The 25,736-nt window shown below is 52.9% G+C and overlaps 1 protein-coding gene across 2 annotated transcripts in view; it reads left to right on the plus strand.

The window, feature by feature from the left end:
* The first annotated feature begins 2,120 nt into the window (after window positions 1-2,120).
* lamtor1 (late endosomal/lysosomal adaptor, MAPK and MTOR activator 1) overlaps window positions 2,121-25,736 on the plus strand; it is a 29,006-nt gene continuing 5,390 nt past the window's right edge. Inside the window, exons 1-3 of one of the 2 annotated variants that reach the window (XM_085999783.1) lie at window positions 2,121-2,250; window positions 12,390-12,541; window positions 22,945-23,022. In XM_085999783.1, coding sequence (XP_085855909.1) covers window positions 2,209-2,250; window positions 12,390-12,541; window positions 22,945-23,022 — 272 coding nt within the window. In that variant the 5' untranslated portion in view covers window positions 2,121-2,208. Of the gene's footprint in view, window positions 2,251-7,514; window positions 8,822-12,389; window positions 12,542-22,944; window positions 23,023-25,736 lie in introns of those variants that run through there. The other variant, XM_085999782.1, reaches the window with a different exon arrangement.

The raw sequence follows: 25,736 nt of genomic DNA on the forward strand, positions 1-25,736 counted from the left end.
ATCGCCATATTGACCAATCATTGGTGTTAGTACGTATGTGGTGTTTTGCTTATTATCACTTGCGCTTAAAGTAAAGGGATAGCTTTGTGTATGCTAAGGTATAGTCAGGAATTGTTATACGCTACATAACTGTCGGATGCTTACCTGTAATCTCTTGCTGATTTTTAAGTAAAAGAAGCTTTTCACAGATTCATTGGGTTTTTGTGTTGTCTGTTCGACGGGTCTGAACCTTGGAAACTGTTGGACGGGGTGAGGGGCGATTCCCACATGTCTTACACCAACCTAATAGAATTTTTTGAAGAGGTAACAGAGAGAGTAGACAAGTGTAATGCAGTAGATGGAATTTATCTAGATTTTCAAAAGGCCTTCGATAAGGTACCACATAATAGACTAATGAATAAAGTCAGGGAATGCAGGGTCAGGGGACAAGTAGCAGAATGGATTGCTAGCTGGTTTCAAGACAGAAAGCAGAGAGTAGGGGTAATGGGGAGCTATTCATAGTGGTAGAAGGTTGTTAGTGGTGTTCCACAAGGATCACTGCTGGGACCACTGTTGTTCACAATTTATATTAACGAATTAGACTTTGGAATCAAAAACACAATTTCTAAATTTGTGGCCGACACCAAATTAGCGGGGGATAGTCAATACTGAGGATGACTGCAACAAATTACAAGAAGACATTAATAAACTTGCAGAATGGGCATATAATTGGCAAATGAATTTCAACGCAGGTAAATGTGAGGTATTACATTTTGGAAAGAAAAATAGGGAGGTCACTTATTACTTGGAAAATAAGAATCTAAATGGGGTAGAGGAGCAACGGGATCTCGGAATACAAATTGATTGGCACCCCATCCACCACATTAAACGTTCACTCCCTCCACCACCGGCGCACCGTGACTGCAGTGTGGACCATCTACAAGATGCACTGCAGCAACTTGCCAAGGCTTCTTCAGCAGCACCTCCCAAACCCGTGACCTCTACCACCTAGAAGGACAAGGGCAGCAGGCGCATGGGAACACCACCACCTCCAAGTTCCCCTCCAAGTCACACACCATCCTGACTTGGAAATATATCGGCCGTTCCTTCATCGTCGCTGGGTCAAAATCCTGGAACTCCCTTCCTAACACTGTGGGAGTACCTTAACCACTCGGACTGCAATGGTTCAAGGCGGCTCACCACCACCTTCTCAAGGTCAACTAGGGATGGGCAATAAATGCTGGCCATGCCAGCGACACCCACATCCATGAACAAATAAAAAAAATACAAATCACTACAAGTATCGACATAGGTTAAAAAGGCCATAAAAAGCAAACCAAGCACTAGGGTTTATTTCTAGAGGGATAGAATTGAAAAGTAGGGAAGTTATGTTAAACCTGTATTGAACCTTGGTTAAACCACACTTGGAGTACTGTGAACAGTTCTGGTCACCATATTACAAAAAGGATATAGAGGCACTGGAGAGGGTGCGAAGAAGATTTACAAGGATGATACCAGAAATGCGAGGGTGTACCTATCAGGAAAGGATGAACAGGCCGGGTCTCTTTTCTCTTGAAAAAAGGCTGAGGGGTGACCTAATAGAGGTCTTTAAAATCATGAAAGGTTTTGATAGAGTGGATACAGAGAGAGTGTTTCCACTTGTGGGGAAGAGCATAACTAGAGGCCGTCAATATAAGATAGTCACCAAGAAATCCAATGGGGAATTCAGAAGAAACTTCTTTACCCAGAGTGGTGAGAATGTGGAACTCGCTGCCACAGGGAGTGGTTGAGGCGAATAGTATAGATTTAAGGGGAGGCTGGACAAGAATATGTTAGAGGAGGCTCAAGTGGAGCATAAACGCCAGTATGGACTGGTTGGGCCGAATGGCCTGTTTCTGGGCTGAGATCCGGTGTAATTGGCCTTAGCCCAAAAAATCAATCTGACCTCTGACCCTGTGACCCCGCCCATTGAGTCAGGTCCCCATCACGTGAGCCTGGCGCCGCCCTGCGCGGCCTCAGCGGGCGGTGATTGGCCGGTTTCCGGGCCCGCGTCAGCTGACTGGGAGCTGGTGGGTTTGCGCAGGCGCGGTCGGTGATGGACAGGCGCGGGGGCGGGGCCAGAAGTGAGGTCACGCGCGGGGCGGGGCCGGAAGTGAGGCGGCGGTTGCTAGGGCGGGTCAGGTGATGCTGTAAATAGCAGGCCCCGAGCCCCGAGCCCGAGCAGCCGCCATGGGCTGTTGTTACAGCAGCGAGGGTGACAGCAGTGAGCAGGTGAGCGCGGCCCGGCCCGGCCCGGCCCCGGGGTTGAGGGGGAGCCGGGCTCAGCGCTCAGGCCTGGGCCGGCGGTGACGGCGAGGCTCCGGGCTCCGCCTCTCCTTCAATTAATGCGAAGAATATGTTTAAAATTCCGCCTTAAATATAAATAGCGATGTTTACCCCCCACTGGGGTTAAAATGGCCCGTATGAGGGTGGGTGACCCCTGACCCCGGGAGAGGGTGGGTGACCCCCGGGGAGGGTGGGTGACCCCCGACTCCTGACCCCCGGGGGAGGGTGGGTGACCCTGACTCCTGACCCCGGGGGAGGGTGGGTGACCCTGACTCCTGACCCCGGGGGAGGGTGGGTGACCCTGACCCCTGGGGAGGGTGGGTGACCCTGACTCCTGACCCCTGGGGAGGGTGGGTGACTCCTGACCCCTGGGGAGGGTGGGTGACTCCTGACCCCTGGGGAGGGTGGGTGACTCCTGACCCCTGGGGAGGGTGGGTGACTCCTGACCCCTGGGGAGGGTGGGTGACCCCCCGGGGGAGGGTGGGTGACCCCTGACTCCTGACCCCCGGGGAGGGTGGGTGACCCCCGACTCCTGACCCCCCGGGGAGGGTGGGTGACCCCCCGACTCCTGACCCCCGGGGGAGGGTGGGTGACCCCCCGACTCCTGACCCCCGGGGGAGGGTGGGTGACCCCCCGACTCCTGACCCCCGGGGGAGGGTGGGTGACCCCCCGACTCCTGACCCCGGGGGAGGGTGGGTGATCCCCGACTCCTGACCCCGGGGGAGGGTGGGTGACCTCCTGACCCCTGGGCGAGGGTGGGTGACTCCCCGGGGGAGGGTGGGTGACTCCTCCACCCCCGGGGGAGGGTGGGTGACTCCTCCACCCCCGGGGGAGGGTGGGTTACTCCTCCACCCCCGGGGGAGGGTGGGTGACTCCCCCACCCCCCGGGGGAGGGAGGGTGGGTGACTCCCTCCACCCCCCGGGGGAGGGAGGGAGGGAGGGAGGGTGGGTGACCCCCTCCACCCCCCGGGGGAGGGAGGGAGGGTGGGTGACTCCCTCCACCCCCCGGGGGAGGGAGGGAGGGTGGGTGACCCCCTCCACCCCCCGGGGGAGGGAGGGAGGGTGGGTGACCCCCTCCACCCCCCGGGGGAGGGAGGGAGGGTGGGTGACCCCCTCCACCCCCCGGGGGAGGGAGGGAGGGTGGGTGGGTGACCCCCTCCACCCCCCGGGGGAGGGAGGGAGGGAGGGAGGGTGGGTGACCCCCTCCACCCCCCGGGGGAGGGAGGGAGGGTGGGTGGGTGACCCCCTCCACCCCCCGAGGGAGGGAGGGTGGGTGACCCCCTCCACCCCCCGGGGGAGGGAGGGAGGGTGGGTGGGTGACCCCCTCCACCCCCCGGGGGAGGGAGGGAGGGAGGGTGGGTGACCCCCTCCACCCCCCGGGGGAGGGAGGGAGGGTGGGTGGGTGACCCCCTCCACCCCCCGGGGGAGGGAGGGAGGGAGGGTGGGTGACCCCCTCCACCCCCCGGGGGAGGGAGGGTGGGTGACCCTGAGTTGCCGGCGGAGTTGGAACATTGATGGTTCCCAGGAGACTGTAATTAAATTGCTAGTTTCCCCCCCCCCCCCGCCCGTTCCTGTGGCATTGCTCACAGTGCGAGTGTGGTTTTGCTGTGTTAAGTCTGTGTTGTCTGCCAGATTTTGCTGCGGGGTTGAGTTTGACACTTGCGGGAAGGTTTTTTTTATATAGAGCAGACGGTCTGTTATGAAACACAAAAGCAGAGTGACGACCGTCTGCTCGATCTGCCATGATCTTATTGAATGGCGGAGCAGGCTCGAGGGGCCGAATGGCCGACTCCTGCTCCTAATTCTTATGTTCTTAAGGGTATAGAAAAAGTTAATTCAGAATATTATGTTAAATTGGTAGAGTGGGATAAGAGGACACTGGTTCAAACGCGTTAAAGGCCATTTGTGGATATAGTGGTCAACACTTTGAATTATATAGAATTTACAACACAGAAACAGGCCCTTCGGCCCAACTGGTCCATGCTGGTGGTTATGCTCCACACGAACCTCCTCCCATCCCTCTTCATCTCGCCCCATCAGCATACCCTTCCATTTCTTTCCTCCCTCTTGTTTATCTAGCTTTTCCTTAAATACATCGATACTATTCGCCTCAACCACTCCCTGTGGCAGCGAGTTCCACATTCTCACCACTCTCTGGGTAAAGAAGTTTCTCCTGAATTCCCGATTGGATTTATTAGTGACTATCTTGTATTGATGGCCCTGAGTTCTGGTCTCCCCCACAAGTGGAAACCTCTTCACTACATCGACCCTATCAAACCCCTTCATAATCTTAAAATGCCTCTTTACAGGTCACCCCTCAGTCTTTTTTCTAGAGAAAATTCCAGGATACAGTAAGGGAGTTGAAAACTGTCACAATTGGATGCTGCAATTTGGGGAGAATGGGGCTGTCGGTAATTCTGGATAGGATGGGCTGAATGGCCTTACTCGGCCGTAGTTATCTTGTGCTCGCTGATACCGAACTGTTCTCTCTTTGATGGGTAAATAGTGCCTGTGTAATGTTAGCGAGTAACCTGGATAAACGGGCTGAGGCTCAGGTAGCTGATCGCGTGCTGAACAACCTCATTGTCTCTTCCTAGAGCTGCTGTGTACAGAAGCTGATCTCATTCCTGATCTGTTGGTTCTTTAGAACAATGAGTCCTCATTTCTTAAAGTACCAATCCGCTGGCTCCAAAACAAGTGAAATTACTCTTTTTTGGTAAAATTAAAGAAAGACTTTATTCTATAGCGCCTTTCACGACCTCCGGATGTCCAAAGTGCTTTACAGCCAATGAAGTACTTTTTGTAGTCACTGTTGTCATCTTCTTAGGCAGTCTGTCGGAACCGAGGATGACTTGCTTCCACATTTAAAAATGAGTTCTCAGGTGACTGCTGAGTCCAATGCGGGACCTGCAGTCTCTGTCACAGGTGGGGCAGACGGTGGTTGAAGGGGCGGGCGGGTGGGGTGCTTGGGTTGACTTGCGCTCCTTCCGCTTGCTCCTGGCGAAGAGACTCGAGGTGTTCGGCACCTTCCCGGATGCTTCCCCGCTGGAGTGGAGCTAATTTACAGAACAAACAGGAAACTGTTCAACCTCCGTCGCCTCCGGTCCAGATCCAAGGTCGTCCCGTCCTTTGTTGTCGAATTACAGTATGCAGACGACACTTGCGTCTGCGCTCACTCGGAGGTCGAACTCAAGAGATTAACTTGTAAAATTAAGGCACATGGGATTGGGGGCAAGGTATTGACTTGGATAGAGAACTGGTTGGCGGACAGAAAGCAAAGAGTTGGAATAAACGGGTCGTTTTCCGAGTGGCAGGCAGTGACTAGTGGGGTACCGCAAGGATCGGTCCTAGGACACCAGCTGTTCACTATATATTAATGATCTGGATGAGGGAATTGGATGTAGTATCTCCAAATTTGCAGACGACACAAAGCTAGGTGGGAGGGTATGCTGTGAGGAGGATGTCGGGAAACTCCAGTACGATTTGGACAGGTTGGGTGATTGGGCAGAAACATGGCAAATGCACTATAATGTGGATAAATGTGAGGTTATCCACTTTGGTGGCAAAAACAGGAAGGCAGATTATTATTTGAATGGCAATAGATTGGGAGAAGGGGAAGTGCAAAGAGACCTGGGTGTTCTTGTGCACCAGTCGCTGAAGGTAAGCATGCAGGTGCAGCAGGCGGTTAAGAAGGCAAATGGTATGTTGTCCTTCGTAGCAAGAGGGTTCGAGTACAGGAACAAGGATGTCTTGCTGCAGTTGTACAGGGCCTTGGTGAGACCGTACCTTGAGTATTGTGTGCAGTTTTGGTCGCCTTATCTGAGGAAGGACGTTCTTGCCATGGAAGGAGTGCAGTGAAGATTCACCAGGCTAATACCTGGGATGGCAGGAATGACGTACGAGGAGAGATTGGGTCGATTGGGCTTGTACTCACTGGAGTTTAGAAGATTGAGAGGGGATCTCATCGAAACCTATAAAATTCTGTCAGGCCTGGACAGACTAGATGCAGGAAGGATGTTCCCGATGGCCGGGGAGTCCAGAGCTAGGGGTCATATTCTAAGGATAAAGGGTAAGCCATTTAGGACTGAGATGAGGAATTTCTTCACCCAGAGAGTGGTGAACCTGTGGATTTCTCTACCACAGAAGGCAGTGGAGGCCAATTTATTAAGTATATTCAAGAAGGAGTTGGATATATTTCTTAAGGCTAAAGGGATCAAGGGATATGGGGAGAAGGCAGGGACAGGGTACTGAATTTGGATGATCAGCCATGAACTCATTGAATGGCGGAGCAGGCTCGAGGGGCCAAATGGCCTACTCCTGCTCCTATCGTCTATGTTTCTATGTAAACCATCGTCAACACCTTCACCAAAGCATACGAGAGCATAGGCCTTACACTAAACATCTGTGAGACAAAGGTCCTCTACCAACCTGCCCCCCTGATTATCAAAATCCACGACAAGGCCTTGGACAACGTGGACCACTTTCCATACCTCGGGAGTCACTGTTGTAATGTAGGAAACACGGCAGCCAATTTGCGCACAGTAAGCTCCCACAAACAGCAATGTGGTAATGACTAGATAAATTGTTTGTGATGTTGTTTAAGGGATAAATATTGCCCCCAGGACAGGACACCGGGGAGAACTCCCCTGCTCTTCTTCGAAATGATGCAGTGGGATCTTTCACGTCCACCCGAGAGGACAGGGTTTAATGTCTCATCCGAAAGGTGGGACCATCGACAGTGCAGCGCTCTCTTGGCACTGCATGGGCGTGTCAGCCCGGGTTTTGTGCTCAAGTCTCTGGAGTGGGACTTGAACCCACAACCTTCTGACTCAGGCAAGAGTGCCACCCACTGAGGTTATGAAAGGTGCTATATAAATGCAAATTCTTGTATTTATTACCTGCATACTTTACATGTATTGGGTGTTAAGTGTGTTCAATTGTATGAGTGATTTATCTATATCTCATGTGCAGCCTCTATTCGGTTCTCCTCCCCTCTCATTTTAGTGTCCTTAGTGAAGTTGAGAAGCTCAAGTTTGGTTCTGCTGTCCAGTCACCTAGTGCGATCCAAGTGCCGACACTTGCAAGACTTCACTCAACACGGGAACAGGAGTCGGCCATTCTGCCCCTCGAGCCTGCTCCATCATTCATCTAGATCATGGCCGATCTATATCTCCACTCCATTTACCTGCTGTGGTAAACCACTGTCATACCTGTCTGTCTGTATGTGTATTCCACTAGGTACAGGTCTGGACATGCCTCGGCTGACTCCTCCCACTATTCCAGGTATATAAGTGACTACCTCCCAGTCCCTTAGTATTCTGGACGGGTCGACCACTCGAGACAAGACCTTCATTCTTTAGTTAATAAAAGCCTGATTGTTACTCGCTCAACTTCAGTCTTTTGAGTAATTGATGGCGCATCAATTTTATTAACTAAATTTTTTATAATGGAGAAGATCCTCACACCAGCATGCCTGGACCTGGACAGTCGGGAAGCGGACGCTTCCACCAAGTTTGCTCACTGGCTTACGTGCTTCGAGACATTCCTGACTGCCTCCACTGCGGTCGAAACGGATGCGGACAAACTGTCTGTCCTGATCTCCAAGGTGAACCACCGAGTGTACTCAGTCATCCGGGATGCAACCTCGTACACAGCCGCCCTCCAGCTCCTCAAGACCCAGTACACGCGCCCTGTGAACGAAGTATACGCTCGGCACCTTCTGGGGAGTCGCAAGCAACAACCTGGGGAATCGACTGAGGAATACCTCCAAGCACTGTCCGTGCTTGGCCGGGCCTGTGGGTGTAAGGCGGTAACGCCCGCTAAGTACACGGAGGAACTGATCCGGGATGCCTTCGTAGCGGGCCACAGGTCCAACTACACCCGACAGCGACTGCTGGAGCAGAGTGACCTCACCCTCGACAAAGCCTCCGACATCGCACTAACGCTGGACGCAGCCTTCCGGGGCATGGATGCCTACTCCTCTGCACCGTGGACGCCGCGGGGAACGACAACCTGGGACACGGTAGGACAGCCCCATAGCACCGTGCCACCCCAGCCACAGCCCAACAACGGCCCAACTACCGCAGCAGTGTCCCAAAGCCAGACAGCAGTATCCCAAGGCCAGAAATGCTACTTCTGTGGCCAGGCCAAACACCCCAGAGCGCGCTGCCCGGCGAAGAATGCAACCTGCTCGGGCTGCGGGAAAAAGGGACACTACGCCAGCGTCTGCAAGGCCAAAGCCACCCCGAACGCCAGCAGCGCCGCGTGTGGGCCGTGCGAGCCGCCATCTTGGGCCTCCCCAGCCATGTGCGAACCACCGCAGCAGCAGCCATCTTGGACGACTCCAGCCACATGGGAATCATGGGCGCCGCCATCTTGGACACCAGCCGGGACGCAGCAGACCGCCAACCCCCACCCATCTGATACTCGCAGCGACACACCGACCCCTACGCTGGCCTCTGTGACGCTGGACCAAACGAGACCGCACCAGTTAGCTCGGTCCAAAATGGACGTTAAGGTAAACGGCCATGCAATAAACTGCCTTTTTGACTCCGGGAGCACAGAGAGCTTCATCCACCCCGACACGGTGCGGCGTTGCTCTCTCCCAGTCCTGCCTGCGCACCAGCGGATTTCTATGGCCTCCGAGTCCCAGTCAGCGGACATTGGCGGCTACTGCGTGGTGACACTAGTAGTAGACGGGACTGTGTTCAATAATTTTAAACTCCTGGTCCTGCCCGACCTCTGCGCTGCCGTTCTACTGGGGTTGGATTTCCAGTGCCACCTCAAAAGCGTTACGATGGCGTACGGTGGCCCCCTCCCCCCACTCACAGTCCGCAGCCAGCAGCCTCCAAATTGCCCGCCGCGCACTAGATGCAACCTCTCCACACTCAGAGTCCCACCCCCCCCACTGTTTGCTAACCTCACCCCTGACTGTAAGCCCATCGCCACAAAGAGCAGGCGATACAGTGCCGGGGACAGGGTTTTCATCAAAACCGAAGTGGAACGGCTCCTGAAGGAGGGGATTATTGAGGGCAGCTCCAGCCCCTGGCGAGCCCAGGTTGTAGTCGTTAAGACCGGCGAGAAACAACGCCTGGTCATCGACTACAGCCAAACAATAAACCGCTACACCCTGCTGGACGCCTACCCACTCCCCCGCATAGCTGACATGGTCAACCAGATCGCGCAGTACCGCGTCTTTTCAACCATTGACCTGAAATCAGCGTACCACCAGCTCCCCATCAGCCCTGAAGACCGCCAGTATACTGCTTTTGAGGCAAACGGCCGCCTCTATCACTTCCTTAGGGTTCCCTTCGGCGTTACCAACGGGGTCTCCGTCTTCCAAAGGGAGATGGACCGGATGGTCGATCAAAACGAGCTGCAGGCCACTTTCCCTTACCTAGATAATGTGACCATCTGCGGCCATGACTTGCAGGACCATGACGCAAACCTCGAGAAATTCCTCCGCACCGCCCAACTCCTGAACCTGACATATAACAAGGAGAAGTGCATATTCCGCACAGACTGCCTCGCCATCCTTGGCTGTGTTGTAGAACACGGGGTCATCGGTCCCGACCCGGACCGGATGCGTCCCCTTATGGAACTCCCACTGCCTAAAAGCTCTGAAGAGGTGCCTAGGGTTTTTTTCCTACTACGCTCAGTGGGTCCCCTACTATGCAGACAAAGCCCGTCCGCTGATCAAGTCCACCTCTTTTCCCGTGACGGCAGAGGCCCGCTTAGCCTTCCACCGTATCAAGGAAGACATTGCCAAAGCCACCATGCACGCAGTGGACGAATCCATCCCCTTCCAGGTGGAAAGCGATGCGTCCGACTTCGCTCTGGCCGCCACCCTTAATCAGGCGGGGAGACCTGTGGCATTCTTCTCACGAACCCTCCAGGGCCCGGAGACCAGACACTCCGCGGTCGAGAAGGAGGCCCAGGCTATCGTGGAGGCTGTGCGTCATTGGAGGCACTACCTGGCCGGAAAACGATTTACCCTGCTCACTGACCAGCGTTCAGTTGCTTTTATGTTCAACAACAAGCAGAGGGGCAAAATCAAAAATGACAAGATCTTGAGGTGGAGAATCGAACTTTCCACCTACAATTACGAGATCTTGTACCGGCCTGGGAAGCTCAATGAACCCCCAGATGCCCTATCGCGTGGCACCTGCGCCAGCGCGCAGATCGATAGGCTGAGGGCCCTCCACAATGACCTCTGCCACCCGGGGGTCACCAGGTTCTTCCACTTCATCAAGGCCCGCAACCTGCCTTACTCCATTGAGGAGGTCAGGACCATGACCAAGAACTGCCAAGTCTGCGCTGAGTGCAAACCGCACTTTTATAGACCAGACAGAGCCCACCTGATAAAAGCCACTCGCCCTTTCGAACGCCTGAGCGTCGATTTTAAAGGGCCTCTCCCCTCCTCCGACCGCAATGTGTACTTCCTCAACATCATTGACGAGTACTCCCGGTTCCCGTTCGCTTTCCCCTGCCCGGACATGACCAGTGCCACGGTCATTAAATGTCTGAACAGCCTCTTCACCCTGTTCGGTTTCCCCAGCTATATCCATAGCGACCGGGGCTCATCGTTTATGAGCGACGAACTCCGCCAGTACCTGCTCGCTAGGGGTATTGCCACAAGCAGGACCACCAGTTACAACCCCCGGGGGAACGGACAGGTGGAAAGAGAGAATGCAACTGTTTGGAAGGCTGCCCTACTAGCCTTAAAGTCTAGGGGCCTTCCGACCTCCCGCTGGCAGGAGGTGCTCCCCGATGCGCTCCACTCGATTCGGTCACTTCTCTGCACTGCCACCAATGCCACCCCTCACGAGAAAATGTTTGTCTTCCCAAGGAAGTCCACATCGGGGACATCGTTACCGCCATGGCTGACGTCCCCAGGGCCGGTACTACTGAGAAGACACGTGAGGGCCAATAAAACGGACCCCCTGGTCGAGAGGGTCGACCTCCTCCACGCCAACCCCCAGTACGCTTACATTGCGTACCCGGACGGGCGGGAGGACACAGTCTCCATACGAGACCTCGCACCCTCGGGGACCGCTGTAACCCACTACCCATTACCACCCCCCCCCCCCCCCACGACCCGATATCCAACCCCAGCAGCCGGCTCGCCTTGGACCGTCACCCATGAGGACTACACTCCAGGGCCCCAGCCTACACGGGACGCGACGCCGGAAGCTCCACCACCCCTGCCGTCGCCACGTCGATCACAGCGGCAGACAAGACCTCCGGAGAGACTCCAATACACGAACTTTTAAATACACTTCACCCCGCCGGACTCATTTTTAAACAAGGGGTGAATGTGGTAAACCACTGTCATACCTGTCTGTGTCTGTATGTGTATTCCACTAGGTACAGGTCTGGACATGCCTCGGCTGACTCCTCCCACTATTCCAGGTATATAAGTGACTACCTCCCAGTCCCTTAGTATTCTGGACGGGTCGACCACTCGAGACAAGACCTTCATTCTTTAGTTAATAAAAGCCTGATTGTTACTCGCTCAACTTCAGTCTTTTGAGTAATTGATGGCGCATCACCTGCCTTTGCACCACTGACCCTTAATGTCCTTGTGCAACCCCCAACATTTGCAAGAGAGTGTTCCAGATTTCCACAACCCTTTGTGTGAAGAAGTGCTTCCTGAAATCACCCCCTGAACAGCCTGGCTCGTAAGGTTCTGCCCCCTTGTTCTGGGCTCCCTCCAGAGGAAATAGTTTCTCTCTATCAACTCCTTTAATCAGCACCTTGATCAGATCACCCCTTTAATCTTCTATACTCGAGGGAATACAAACCTAGTCTGTGCAACTGGTCGTCTTAATTTAACCCTTTTTGCCTCGAAGAATGATCGTGTGGGTGAGGTGGGGGGTTGTTGGGATGCATTAGTCAATGGCTTTAGATAGGAGAGAAAATTAGGGGCATGTGGAGTCTGGGAGACTTCTTAATGGAAGTTTGTGGTGTTGGGATACTTTTGTAACACTGACTGATGGAGAGCGTTAATGGCTGTGTGAGGTCAGTGCATCTGTGTAAACTGTCCCTCACTCGGGTTTTGTTTTTTTTTCTTGCCCCATCTCCAGGATCGTGAGGAAGGGAAGCCGCTGCTAATCCCGGTCAGCAACCCGTCCAACAAATCGTCAGGCGGGACGGACCCCACCTACTCCAGTATTCCTTCATCACGCTTCCCGGATGAGCAAGCTCTCCTCAACACCATCCTCACAAAGACAGCACAGTGAGTATCGCCGGGGCACAGGAGTGTACTGGACAGTGTGTGTGTGTGTCGAGGGCAGGAACCCATTTAGCGATGTTGCCTCCTACACCCGGTCGAACAGCTGTTGGCATTGATTGGTCCTAGGAGCAGATGTGTGAAAAATCCATTTGGCCTAGGGAGCTGTCAGCAAGTTGCTCCTGCTCCCTCCATTCCACCCCCCCTCCCCCCCCCCCCCCCCCCCATGGCATGTTGTTAACGGATACCTGGCCCTGGTATTAAATGTGTCTGTGCCTGTGACCGGTGCTGGCCTGATGTACTGACTGCTCTGCTATTTCTTGCACACAGTTCCCTGTTTCAGCCAACACAACTGCATCTGGTGCTTTGGAAGTAGTTAGAGAGCGAGCCACTGGACTGCTGAGTTTGGGCAGGGGTAGAAATTCACTTTATTGGTAACTCGGCACAGAATGATACAGCGCAGAAGGAGGCCATTCTGCCCATTATGCCTCTTTGAAATTGCTATCCAATTTGTCCCACTCTTCCCCCAACGCTCTCTTCTCCATTGCCCCGCAAATGTTTCCTACATTACAGCAGTGACTACACTACACAAGCACTTCATGGCATAGTAGAACAGCACAGCACAGAACAGAAGGAGGCCATTCGGCCTGTTGAGTCTGTGCCGGGTCTTTCGAAGAGCATTCCAGTTAGTCCCACTCTCCTGCTCTTTCCCCAGATTGATGCAATTTTTTTCCCTTTAAGTATTTATATAATTCCCTTTTTGAAGACGACTATTGAATCTATATCCACCACCCTATCGGGCAGTGCATTCCCGATCGTAACCCCTTGCTGCGTAGAGATTTTCCTCCTGTCGATTCTGATTTTTTTTTTGCCAATCGCCTTAAATCTGTGCCGCCTTGCTATCGACCCTTCAGCCACTGGAAACCGTTTCGTTTTATTTACGCTTTTTTATTCGTTCCTGGGATGTGGGCGTCATTGGCAAGGCCAGCATTTGTTGCCTTCGAAGGTGGTGGTGAGCCGCCTTCTTGAACCGCTGCAGTCCGTGTGGTGAAGGTACTCCCACAGTGCTGTTAGGGAGGGAGTTCCAGGATTTTGACCCAGCGACGATGAAGGAGCGGCCGATATATTTCCAAGTCAGGATGGTGTGTGACTTGGAGGGGAACTTGGAGATGATGGTGTTCCCATGCGCCTGCTGCCCTTGTCCTTCTAGGTGGAAGAGGTCGCGGGTTTGGGAGGTGCTGCCGAAAAAGCCTTGGCGAGTTGCTGCAGTGCATCTTGTAGATGGTACACACTGCAGCCACGGTGCGCCGGTGGTGGAGGGAGTGAATGTTTAAGGTGATGGATGGGGTGCCAATCAAGCGGGTTGCTTTGTCTTGGATGGTGTTAAGCTTCTTGAGTGTTGTTGGAGCTGCACTCATCCAGGCAAGTGGAGAGTATTCTATCACACTCCTTACTTGTAGATGGTGGAAAGGCTTTGGGGAGTCAGGAGGTGAGACACTTGCTGCAGAATATCCAGCCTCTGACCTGCTCTTGTTGCCACAGTATTTATGTGGCTGGTCCAGTTAAGTTTCTGGTTAATGGTGACCCTCAGGATGTTGATGGTGGGGGATTCGACGATGGTAATGCCATTGAATGTCATGGGGCGGTGGTTAGACTCTCTTGTTAGGAATAGTCATTGCCTGGCACTTGTGTGGCATGGATGTTATTTGCCACTTAACCCAAGTCTGAATGTTGTCCAGGTCTTGCTGCACGCGGGCACGGACTGCTTCATTATCTGAGATTTTAAACACCTCTATCAAATCTCCTCTTAGCCTGCTCTGCTCCAAGGACAACAACCCAGCTTCTCCAGTCTCTCCACGTGATGGTAATCCCTGATCCCTGGAACCATTCCAGTAAATCTCCTCTGCACCCTCTCCAAAGCCTTCACGTCCTTCCTAAAGTGCGGTGCCCAGAATTGGACACAATACTCCAGCTGGGGTCGAACTAGTGATTTATAAAGGTTCAGCATAACCTCCTGGCTTTTGTACTCTCTGCCTCTATTGATAAAGCCCAGGATCCCGTGTGCTTTATTAACTGCTTTGTTAACCTGTCCTGCCACCTTCAAAGATTTGTGCAAAACACCCCCAGGTCGGTGTCTCCCTGCACCTCCTTTAGAATTGTACCATTTAGTGTGTGTATGGTCTCTCCTCATTCTTGCTACCAAAATGTATCACCTCACACTTTTCTGTGTTGAATTTAATCTGCCACGTGTCCGCCCATTCCACCGGCCTGTCTCTGTCCGCTTGAAGTCTATCACTCTCCTCCTCACTGTTCACTATACTTCCAAGTTTTGTGTCATCTACAAATATTGTAATTATGCTCTGCACCCAAGTCCAAGTTATTAATGTATTTCAAAAACCGCACTGGTCCTAGTGCTGAACCCTGGGGGACTCCACTGGGTGCCTCCCTCCAGTGCCTGAAAACAGCCACCAGCACAACTGTGTTCTGTCCCGTCGCCAACTTTATCCATGCTGCTACTGGCCCTTTTATCCCATGGGCTTCAATTTTGCTCTCAAGCCTAATATGTGCTACTTTATCAGACGCCTTTTGAAAGTCCATATACACAACATCAGCGGCACTGCTGTCATCCATGCTCTCCCTTACCTTCTCAAAAAAACTCGCATCAAGTCAGTCAAACAAATCCACGCTGACCCTCCATTATCAGTCCATGCTTGTCCAAGTGCCTGTTAATTTTCTCCTGGATTATTGTTTCTAAAAAGCTTCCCCACCACGGACATTAAACTGACTGGCCTGTGATTGCCAGGTTCAGCCTTCTCCCCCTTTTTCTGAACAGGGGTGTAACGTTGCCCCTGTATCTAAGGGGGGTTGGAAGATTATGGCCCTGCGATTTCTGCCCTTGCTTCCCTCCACATCCTAGGATGCATCCCATCTGGACCGGGTGACTTATCCAGTTTAAATATTGCCAGTCTTTCTAGTACCTCCTTTTATCTATTTTTATCTTATCCAGTATCCCAGCAAGCTCCTAGTTTACCATGGCTTTGGCAAAGTCCTCTTCCTTGGTAAACAGCGATGCCAAGTACTCATTCCATACATCAACCATGAAGCATACTTCTCGCTCCACCAAGATCTCCATTTTGGTCCCTTATCGGCCCCACCGCTTCTCTGACCGCTCCAAGCGTTAATATGTTTATAGAAGGCCCTTGGATTCCCTTTTATGTTGGCTGCCAATCTATTCTCTGTGTCTCTGCCCCTCTTATTTCTTTCTTCACTTCTCCAATGTACTTTTTATAATCAGCCTGATTCTCCCTTGTATTATCAGGCTGACACCAGTCCTATGCCCCCTACTCTCTAACTCCTTCGTCCTCCAGGGGGCTCTGGCTTTGGTTGCCCTCCCTTTCCCCCTTGTGGGAATGTACCGAGACTGTACCCGAACCATCTCTTTAAAGGCTGCCCATTGCTCCATTACATTTTTGCCTGCCAGTCTTTGACTCCAATTTACCCAGGCCACATCCTCCTCAATTTGCTGAAATTAGTCCTCCAGTTAAGTATTTTTATTCTAGATTGCTCCTTGTCCTTCTCCATAACTAATCTAAACCTTATGATACTATGATCGCTATTCCTGAGGTGCTCCCCAACCGTGACAATCTCCACTTGACCGACTTCATTCCCCACGACTCGATCCAGCAATGCCTCCTTCCTCATTGGGCAGGAAACGTACTGATCAAGAAAATTCTCGTGAACGCACCTCAGAAATTCCACCCCTTCTCTGCCCTTAACACTCACTGCCCCATTCAATATTGGAGCAGTCAGTCTCCCATTATCACTAGAATCATAGAATGGTTACAGCGCAGAAAGAGGCCATTCGGCCCGTCGAGCCCGTGCCGGCGCTCTGCAAGAGCCCTTCAGCTAGTCCCACTCCCCCGCCCTTTCCCCGTAGCCCTGCAAATTTTTTTCCTTCAGGTACTTATCCAATTCCCTTTTGAAAGCCGTGATTGAGTCTGCCTCCACCACCCTTTCAGGCAGTGCATTCCAGATCCTAACCACTGAGTAAAAAAAAGTTTTTCCTTTCGTCGCCTTTGGTTCTTTTGCCAATCACCTTAAATCTGTGTCCTCTGGTTCTTGACCCTTCCGCCAATGGGAAGAGTTTCTCTCTATCTACTCTGTCCAGACCCCTCATGATTTTGAACACCTCTATCAGATCTCCTCTCAACCTTCTCTGCTCCAAGGAGAACAACCCCAGCTTCTCCAGTCTATCCACGTAACTGAAGCCCCTCATCCCTGGAATCATTCTTGTAAATCTTCCCTGCACCCTTTCTAAGGCCTTCACATCCTTCCTAAAGTGCGGTGCCCAGAATTGGACACAGTACTGCACTTGGGGCCAAACCAGTGTTTTATACAGGTTCATCATAATTTCCACACTTTTGTACTCTATACCTCTATTTCTGAAGCCCAGGATCCCATAAGCTTCTTTAACTGCTTTCTCAACCTGCCCTGCCACCTTCAACGATTTGTGCACATATACCCCCAGGTCTCTCTGTTCGTGCACCTCCTTTAGGATTGTACCATTTAGTTTATATGTCCTCTCACATTTTGGTAGAAAGAATGATCACTTTGCGTTTTTCTGCATTAAATTTCGTCCGCCCATTCCACCAGCCTGTCTGTCTTCCTGAAGTCTATCACTCTCCTCCTCACTGTTCACTGTACCTCCAAGTTTTGTCATCAGTAAATTTTGAAATTGTGCCCTGCACACCCACATCCAAGTCATTAATATATCAAGAAAAGCAGTGGTCCTAGAACCGACCCCTGGGGAACACCACTGTGTACCTTCCTCCAGTCCGAGAAACAACCGTTCACCACTACTCTGTTTCCTGTCACTTAGCCAATTTTGTATCCATGCTGCCACTGTCTCGTTTATTCTATGGGCTTCAACTTTGCTGGCAAGCCTATTAAGTGGCACTTTGTTGAACATCTTTTGGAAATCCATGTACAACACATCAACTGCATTGCCCTCATCAACCCTCTGTTACCTCATCAAAAAACTTGATCAAGTTAGTTAAACATGATTTGCCTTTAACAGATCCATGCTGGCTTCCCTTAATTAATCCATACTTGTCCAAGTGACTGTTAATTTTGTCCCTGACTATTGTTTCCACTATCGAGGAAACTGACTGGCCTGCAGTTGCTGGGTTTATCTTTACACCTTTGAACAAGGGGGTAACATTTGCAGTTCTCCAGTCCTCTGGCACCACTCCTGTTTCTAAGGAGGATTGGAAGATTATGGCCAGAACCTCAGTGATTTCTTCCTTCAGTGTCCTAGGATGCATCCCATCTGGCCCTGGCGACTTCTCTACTTTTAAGTACAGCCAGCCTTTCTAGTACCTCCTCTATCAATTTTTATCCCATCCAGTATCTCCTCTACCTCCTCCTTTGCTATGTCTATGGCAGCATCCTCTTCCTTGGTGAAGACAGATGCCAAGTACTCGTTTAGTACCTCTGCCTCCATGCGCAGGTCTCCTTTTTTGTCCCTAATCGGCCCCACCCCTCCTCTTACTACCTATTTACTATTTATATGCCTGTAGAAGACTTTTGGATTACCTTTTATGTTAGCTGCTATTCCATTCTCATACCCTCTCATTTTCTTTTTTACTTCTCCTGAACTTTCTATATTTAGCCTGATTCTCGGATGTATTCTTGACCTGACATCTGTCATATGGGCTCTTTTTCTACTTCATCTTACTCTCTATCTCTCTCGTCATCCAGGGAGCCCTGACTTTATTTGCTCTGCCTTTCCCCCTAGTGGCAATGTACCTCGACTGTACCCGAACTATTTCCTCTTTAAAGGCAGCCCATTGTCCCATTACAGTTTGTCCGCCAATCTTCGATTCCAGTTTACCTGGGCCAGATCTGTGCTCATCCCAATGAAATTGGCCTTCCTCCAATTAAGTATTTTTGCTCCAGATTGCTCCCTGTCCTTTTCCATAGCTAATCTAAACTTTGATACTATGATCACTGTTAACTAAATGTTCACCTACTGATGCTTGCTCCACTTGACCTACCTCATTAACCAGAACCAGCAATGCCTCCTTCCTCGTTGAGCTGGAAACATACTGATCAAGAAAGTTCTCCTGAACACACTTCAGAAATTCTTCCCCTTCTCTGCCCTTTACACTATTACTATCACTGTCTATATTAGGATAGGGAATTCAGGAGAAACTTCTTTACCAGAGAGTGGTGAGAATGTGGAACTCACTACCACAGGGAGTGGTTGAGGCGAATAGTATCGATGCATTTAAGGGGAGGCTGGATAAACATATGAGGGAGAAGGGAACCAAGGGTTACGCTGATAGAGTTAGATGAGGAAAGACGGGAGGAGGCTCGAGTGGAGCATAAACCCCGGCACGGACTGGTTGGGCCGAATGGCCTGTTTCTGTGCCGTATATCCTATGTAATAGTTGAAGTCCCCCACTACTCTAGTTCTTGCACCTCTCTGTAATATCTCTGCAAATTTGCTCCTCTGTATTTTTCCCACTAGTTGGTGGGCTATAGAATACACTAGTAGTGTAATGGCACCTCTTATTTCTTAACTCTAACCATATAGATTCTGTCCTTGACCCCTCCAGGACATCTTCCCTCTCCAGCGCACTAACATTCTCCTTAACCAATACTGCCACACCACCTCCTATCTTTCCCGAACACCTTATAACCAGGAATATTTAATACCCAATCCTGCCCTGTTTTGAGCCGGGTCTCAGTTATTGCCACAACATCATATTCCCAGGTGGCTATTTGTGCCCACAGCTCACTTACCTTGTTTACTGTGCTTCGTGCGTTTACATACAAACACTGTAAACCCATCTTAGACCATCCTGTAACCTTAGTCTGATCCCACCTAATACCTTACTACTTCTTACTTTATTGCTAACCGTCTCTCTCCATCGTTTCACTAACTTCTTTGCAATCTGCTGTTCTGTCTCTGTTCCACTATTTGGTGGCCTATAAAATACACCAAGTAGTGTAATCGCTCCTTTATTGCTTCTCGACTCAAACCAAATAGATTCTGTCTTTGACCCCCCCCCCCCCCCAAGGAAATTCTCTTTCTAGCACAGATATATTCCTTGACCAAAACTGCTACCCCTCCTTTTTCTCCTTCCCTGTGTTTCCTGGATACCTGGTACCCAGGAATATTAAGCATCAAATCCTCCCCTGCACCGCACTTGAACAGGTTCTCCCTGCCACAGAACTGGTATCGATGTCCAATGTTCCCTTTAAACCGCGCAGCCAGCTCACTGGCTTTTAAATAGGAAAAACCCGCTCATGCGCGGTATTTGGAATGGCCCTTTTCAAGAGGCTGCGCACCCAAAAAAAATTACAGCGAGCATTGCTAATGTCCCAGTGTCATTGGCTGGGAAGCACTTTGGGACGTCCTGAGGTAGTGAAGGGCGAGATAAGAATTCTTTTTACACAGCGAGTTGTTGTGATCTGGAACGCGCTGCCTGAAAGGGCGGTGGAAGCAGATTCAATAGTAACTTTCAAAAAGGGAATTGGAGAAATACTGGAAGGGGAAATTCACACGGCTGTGGGGAAAGAGCAGGGGGGAGTGGGACTAATTGGGGAGCTCTTTCAAAGAGCCGGCACAGGCACGATGGGCCAAATGTGCTGTAAGATTCTGTGACCGCAAATATTTCCTTCTCCTTTCTCCCCACTGGGATCTGCTAGCTTGGTACAGGTGAGGGATCGGACGTGTCTGTGTGGCTCAGTATCGCATCCCGTGGGCTGTGCGTAGAGACACGGCCATTGGGGGGAAATTCCACTTTGCAAAAGCTCCCGTCACGGCCCTGGAGCACAGTTCATAACTGGGGTCACTGATTAACCGTGATGCTCGTAAACCACTGCCCATCCCTGAGGGCATTGTGTCAACAACAGAGACGGGTCGTGCGTAGGTCCAGACTGTGTAAGGGCGGCAGGTTCCGTACCCGAAGGACTGGAGTGAACCAGTTGGGTTTTTAGTGTCGGCCATGGCTCAGTCTCTCTCGCCTCGGAGTCCGAAGATTGTGGGTTCAAGTCCCACTGCAGAGACTTGAGCACAAAATCCAGGCTGACCCTCCAGTGCAGTATTGAGGGAGCGCCGCACTGTCGGAGGGGCAGTACTGAGGGAGTGCTGCACTGTCGGAGGGGCAGTACTGAGGGAGCGCCGCACTGTCGGAGGGGCAGTACTGAGGGAGCGCCGCACTGTCGGAGGGGCAGTACTGAGGGAGCGCTGCACTGTCGGAGGGGCAGTACTGAGGGAGTGCCGCACTGTCGGAGGTGCCCTCTTTCAGATGAGACGTTAAACCGAGGCCCGTCTGCTCTCTCGGGTGGATTTAAAAGATCCCAGGGCACTATTTTGAAGAGGAGCAGGGGAATTATCCCCAGTGTCCTGAAGCCAATATTTATCCCTCATCCAACATCACTTTAAAAAATAAAAAATTATCTGGGCATTATCACATTGCTGTTTGTGGGAACATAAAAACATTAGGAATAGGAGCAGGAGTTGGGCACTCGGCCCCTCGAACCTGCTCCGCCATTCAATAAGATCATGGCTGATCATCGACCTCAACTCCACTTTCCTGCACTATTCCCCATATCCCTTGATTCCCTTAATATTCAAAAATCTATCGATCTCTGTCTTGAATATACTCAATGACTGAGCCTCCACAGCCCTCTGGGTTCGAATTCCAGAGATTCACCACCCTCCGAGTGAAGAAATTCCTCCTCATCTCAGTCCTGACTGGATGGTGGCCTTGGCCATAGTCCCTGTGCTGATACAGGCTGTTGGCCTGTTTAACTCTGTCTCATCGCTACTCCGTTCTTCCCCAGGACACCTCAACCTCGCTTTCCCCGATTTTTAAATCTGTACATTCCCAGCTTGGGGGGCAGCCCGCTGTCCTCCACTTTCTCTTCCCCCCCCCCCCCCCCCCCCCCCCGGCCGTGTCCTGTACTATTGGCTCTGCCTCTTCACTATGGTGGTTGTGGGGGGCGGTGCAGTTCATCAGAAATTATTAACGAGCTCAGCTGCTGTTTTGCTGACCTGAAGCTGCATGTGAATTTCAACCCCTGCCTTGTGCATCGCTCCTTTAGTGACCTCCCCACTCGCTGCATGCACCACATATCCTGTGTTCACCTGGGTGAGGGGATTTGTGTTGACGGGGGCGAGGGGTGTTTGTACCACTGCACCGATGTATTGAGGGGGAGGGTGTGTCCTGCACAAAATGAGCTTCTGTGTCCCTTGGAGTGAGCGGTGGATCAGCCTTGGGTGATGGGGCTGGACACGGAGTGACTGGAGGCAGTACATGGCTGAAAATGTCCTCTTCAACCTAAGGTACAAAATCTGAAGTCACTCGCTGTGATTTCTGTGTGCTGCAAATCCCACTCTTCACCACAGACCCCCTGCAATTTAAATCAGACATCAATACTTCATAGAAATTTAAAAGCTTGGAGAATTCAAGTCCAGTACCTCTCATTCCTAGTGTCCGCATTGAGATCAGTGCAGCACGGGTTCGATACAGAGTAAAGCTCCCTCTACACTGTGTCCCATCAAACACTCCCAGGGCAGGTACAGCACGGGGTTAGATACAGAGTAAAGCTCCATCTGCACTGTCCCATCAAACACTCCCAGGGCAGGTACAGCACGGGTTAGATACAGAGTAAAGCTCCCTCTACATTGTCCCGTCAAACACTCCCAGGGCAGGTACAGCACGGGTTAGATACAGAGGAAAGCTCCCTCTACACTGTCCCATCAAACACTCCCAGGGCAGGTACAGCACGGGTTAGATAGTGAAGTTCTCTCTGCTCTTCCCAAATACATTTAACATCAGCCTCTAGTGCCCTGATGTACGAGTGACAATTCTGTCAGATAACCCAGGTATCTAGAAGGACTGTTTTGTTATAATTATCAGGAAAGATTGAACAGGCTGGGGCTCTTCTCTAGAAAAGAGAAGACTGAGGGGTGACCTGATAGAGGTCTTTAAGATTATGAAGTTTGATGGGGTAGACTAGAACTAGGGGCCATCAATATAAGACAGCCACTAATAAATCCAATGGGGAATTCAGGAGAAACCTCTTTACCCAGAGAGTGGTGAGAATGTGGAACTCGCTGCCACAGGGAGTGGTTGAGGGGAATAGCGTTCATGCATTTAAGGGGAAGCTGGATAAACACATGAGCAAGAAAGGGATAGAAGGATATGCTGATGGGGTGAGATGAGGGGAGGTGGCATTTATTGCCCATCCCTAATTGCCCTTGAGAATATGGTGGTGAGCCGCCACCTTGAACCGTTGCAGTCCGTGTGGTGAAAGTGCTCGCACAGTGCTGTTAGGGAGGGAGTTCCAGGGTTTTAGCAGTTTTGCTAATGTGTTCCTTCTTCCCTCCACAGTAATATAATCGATGTGTCGGCCGCAGATTCCCAGGGGATGGAGCAGCATGAGTATATGGATCGAGCACGGCAGTACAGGTGAGGAGCAGCTGTTTATCTCAGAGCCTGAAGTGAACAGACTGTCTAGTGGCCAAAAGAAGTGCCCATTTTGCGCACAGGAAGATCCCATGAATTGAATGACTGGCTCGCTTGGTTTTTGGTGGTGGCCGAGAGAAGAATTTTGTTCCCGATACCTGGAGAACTCTCCTGCTCTTCCAATAGTGGCCGTGGGATCTTTTACTTTCACCCGAGAGGGCAGGCAGGGGCCTCGGCTTAACGGCACCGCCCCTCCGACAGCGCGGCGCCCCCTCGGCTCCGCCCCTCCGACGGCGCGGCGCCCCCTCGGCTCCGCCCCTCCGACGGCGCGGCGCCCCCTCGGCTCCGCCCCTCCGACGGCGCGGCGCCCCCTCGGCTCCGCCCCTCCGACGGCGCGGCGCCCCCTCGGCTCCGCCCCTCCGACGGCGCGGCGCCCCCTCGGCTCCGCCCCTCCGACGGCGCGGCGCCCCCTCGGCTCCGCCCCTCCGACGGCGCGGCGCCCCCTCGGCTCCGCCCCTCCGACGGCGCGGCGCCCCCTCGGCTCCGCCCCTCCGACGGCGCGGCGCCCCCTCGGCTCCGCCCCTCCGACGGCGCGGCGCCCCCTCGGCTCCGCCCCTCCGACGGCGCGGCGCCCCCTCGGCTCCGCCCCGACGGCGCGGCGCCCCCTCGGCTCCGCCCCTCCGACGGCGCGGCGCCCCCTCGGCTCCGCCCCTCCGACGGCGCGGCGCCCCCTCGGCTCCGCCCCTCCGACGGCGCGGCGCCCCCTCGGCTCCGCCCCTCCGACGGCGCGGCGCCCCCTCGGCTCCGCCCCTCCGACGGCGCGGCGCCCCCTCGGCTCCGCCCCTCCGACGGCGCGGCGCCCCCTCGGCTCCGCCCCTCCGACGGCGCGGCGCCCCCTCGGCTCCGCCCCTCCGACGGCCCGGCGCCCCCTCGGCTCCGCCCCTCCGACGGCCCGGCGCCCCCTCGGCTCCGCCCCTCCGACGGCCCGGCGCCCCCTCGGCTCCGCCCCTCCGACGGCCCGGCGCCCCCTCGGCTCCGCCCCTCCGACGGCCCGGCGCCCCCTCGGCTCCCGGCTGTGGTTCAGTGGGTAGCACCCTCGTTTCTGAGTCGGGAGGTTGTGGGTTCAATTCCCACTCCAGGGACTGGAGCACATAAAGCTAGACTGACACTCCAGTGCAGTGCTGAGGGAGTGCTACATTGTCAGAGGTGCCGTCTTTCGGATGAGACGTAAAAGATCCCATGGCACTAATTCGAAGAGCCGGGGAGTTATCCTCGGTGTCCTGGCCAATATATCTTCCTCAATCAACATAGCAAACAGATTATGTGGTCATTATCATGTTGCTGTTTGTTGGAGCTTGCTGTGTGCAAATTGGCTGCCACGTTTCCCACATTCAAACAGTGACTACACTCCAAAAGTACTTCATTGGCTGTAAAGCGCTTTGAGACGTCCGGTGGTCGTGAAAGGCGCTATATAAATATATAAGTCTGTCTTTCTTTCTCAGTACTGCCCCTCTGACAGTGCGGCGCTCCCTCAGTACTGCCCCTTCGATAGTGCTGAGACAAGGATGTCTTGCTGCAGTTGTACAGGGCCTTGGTGAGACCACGCCTTGAGTATTGTGTGCAGTTTTGGTCGCCTTATCTGAGGTAGGATATTCTTGCCATGGAAGGAGTGCAGTGAAGATTCACCAGGCTGATACCCGGGATGGCAGGAATGACGTACGAGGAGAGATTGGGTCGATTAGGCTTGTACTCGCTAGAGTTTAGAAGAATGAGAGGGGATCTCATTGAAACTTATAAAATTCTAACAGGACTAGACAGACTAGATGCAGGAAGGATGTTCCCGACGGTCGGGGAGTCCAGAACCAGGAGTCACAGTCTAAGGATAAGGGGTAAGCCATTTAGGACAGAGATGAGAAGGAATTTCTTCACCCAGAGAGTGGTAAACCTGTGGAATTCTCTACCAAGTAAGGCAGTAGAGGCCAATTCATTAAATATATTCAAGAAGGAGTTAGATATATTTCTTAAGGCTAAAGGGATCAAGGAATATGGGGAGAAGGCAGGACAGGGTACTGAAATTGGATGATCAGCCATGATCTCATTGAATGGCGGAGCAGGCTGGAGGGGCCGAATGGCCTACTCCTATCTTCTATGTTTCTGTTAGTGCGGCGCTCCCTCAGTACTGCCCCTCCGGCGGTGCGGTGCTCCCTCAGTACTGCCCCTCTGACACTGCGGCGCTCCCTCAGTACTGCCCCTCCGGCGGTGCGGCGCTCCCTCAGTACTGCCCCTCCGGCGGTGCGGCGCTCCCTCAGTACTGCCCCTCCGACACTGCGGCGCTCCCTCAGTACTGCCCCTCCCTCAGTACTGCCCCTCCGACAGTGCGGCGCTCCCTCAGTACTGCCCCTCCGGCGGTGCGGCGCTCCCTCAGTACTGCCCCTCCGGCGGTGCGGCGCTCCCTCAGTACTGCCCCTCCGACACTGCGGCGCTCCCTCAGTACTGCCCCTCCCTCAGTACTGCCCCTCCGACAGTGCGGCGCTCCCTCAGTACTGCCCCTCCGGCGGTGCGGCGCTCCCTCAGTACTGCCCCTCTGACACTGCGGCGCTCCCTCAGTACTGCCCCTCCGACAGTGCGGCGCTCCCTCAGTACTGCACTGGGAGTGTCAGCCTAGATTTTTGTGCTGAAGTCTGGAGCGGGACTCGAACCCACAACCTTCTGACTCA

The sequence above is a fragment of the Somniosus microcephalus genome, chromosome 10 (assembly GCF_052327205.1).
Source record: "Somniosus microcephalus isolate GS21.2 chromosome 10, FLI_Smic_1.0, whole genome shotgun sequence".
Lineage (NCBI taxonomy): Eukaryota > Metazoa > Chordata > Chondrichthyes > Squaliformes > Somniosidae > Somniosus > Somniosus microcephalus.